The sequence below is a fragment of the Sphaeroforma arctica genome, assembly GCF_001186125.1.
Source record: "Sphaeroforma arctica JP610 unplaced genomic scaffold supercont1.6260, whole genome shotgun sequence".
NCBI classification, from domain to species: Eukaryota; class Ichthyosporea; order Ichthyophonida; genus Sphaeroforma; species Sphaeroforma arctica.
Genome location: NW_014034298.1, coordinates 1 through 1,703, shown reverse-complemented (window position 1 = coordinate 1,703; position 1,703 = coordinate 1). Strand labels below are relative to the sequence as shown.

General features: G+C 38.9%; 1 protein-coding gene across 1 annotated transcript; it reads right to left on the bottom strand.

Moving 5' to 3' along the window:
• Positions 1-82: 82 nt before the first annotated feature.
• SARC_15527 (hypothetical protein) lies at positions 83-1,222 on the bottom strand (the record flags this gene model as incomplete). Its single annotated transcript, XM_014290352.1, has 3 exons — positions 83-290; positions 577-712; positions 1,157-1,222. Coding segments are annotated over 3 exons (410 nt in total), but the record flags the coding sequence as incomplete, so codon positions are not given.
• Positions 1,223-1,703: the final 481 nt, after the last annotated feature.

Here is a 1,703-nt window from a genome sequence, read left to right as displayed (position 1 = left end):
AAGACTTCCTAGTCCCGTTTCCCTACCCACATCTTCGACACCAATCCGACCCGCCCACAAACAACATGCCCACGCACTGCTGACCTGGTTCGTGCACTGATGAGCATAGGCAATCGCGAGCCGTTTATTTGTGTACCGCCACGCGTGTCCATTCGGTCGAACATATCCGCCAACTGCGACACAAGCATACACTTCTGCGGTGTCCCTGGTAGGTAGGCATCCCGGAAGTGAGTGGTATCGGTAGGTCGGATGTATGTGCCCTGGAACCGAAAATCGTTGCCGAATCCAATCTATAAGGCAGGTGTAGTATGGGAGAGATAGTGTGTGGATAAGGAAGAAAAGGTGATGTCCACGCGCGTTTGATAAATGCACAGCACTGGGTAGCTAACTATTCTATACCCAGGAAAGTATATGCGAAAAGGTCAGAATATCTGATCAAATAACCGCAAATGAAATGACTAGCTCAGGTTATCTGCTCAAATACATGCAAATTAATATATAGTTTCTTTACTGTATGTATGCGGCCTTCGAGCCAACAATAACGTTTTCTGATGATATAGCAGTATGTTTACAAACCTGTGCAAAAACCGGAAAGTGAGGCAGTTCGTCGGCCAGCGCGACCATGAGTGTAGAAAGCATCATGCGAGCCTGAGTACTGCTTACAGCCTGGTTATCATCTCTCGTAAGCGTTATAAACGACCTCAGGCCATATCTGTAAAGAAAATTTGTATACGAGCACGAGAGGTGAAATTAAGGTAATGATATACACTGGTATCAATATATATATATATATATATATATATATATTATATAAGTACACACACACAAAATTTATAATCGATGTATAATTTACATATACACAATCGTATTTTCCAATACTCCACAGTACTCCACAATCATTAATATACCTGGACACCAAATTCAATATACACAAATAACCGCATACGTGTGCAGACTATTATTGCATAGCTACATAAACGCGATTTCCCACCATTTGAAGTAGGCCTGATACGAGAAAACGTAACAGAGCGCACTCCTACTTATTTTACTTCGAAGAAAATAATTAAACAGTGCGTTGTGGTAGTCAGTGTGCCACCCAACGACCCCCTAGCACACGCTTTACTGTAGAGCTAGCAGGAAAGTAGGCTGGACTTACTGTTTGCATATCGGGTGCTCAATAGCGGTGAAATCCGATATGTAAGAATCGCACTGGGTGAAATCCTGCAAGAGAAAAAGCGAGTAGATAAATACATGACCGTAAGCACACGAATGACGTTACCGCGTTTCCTAATCTCTCCGTGCGGGTTTGGGCTTAAGATAACTGCCTGCCGATGTATGTATACAAAACATGGTACGCGCTTGTAAGGACTACGCGTGGGTGGATGATGTGACTCCCAGAGAAAGTATTCACAGTTTATCAGAAGTATTGCGAAATACATACATCCCTTGAACAACAAGACAGAGGCTAAATGATCGTCAACGATGCGTCCAAAAAAAAAAGGTTACAACCTGGGAAATTAGTACTACTATCATTTTTTACATATACATATAAACATATATATATATATATATATATATATTTATATATATATATATATATATATATATAGTAATATATATATATACATATATATATATATATATATACTATATATATATATATATATATATATATATATATATATATATATATNTAATATATA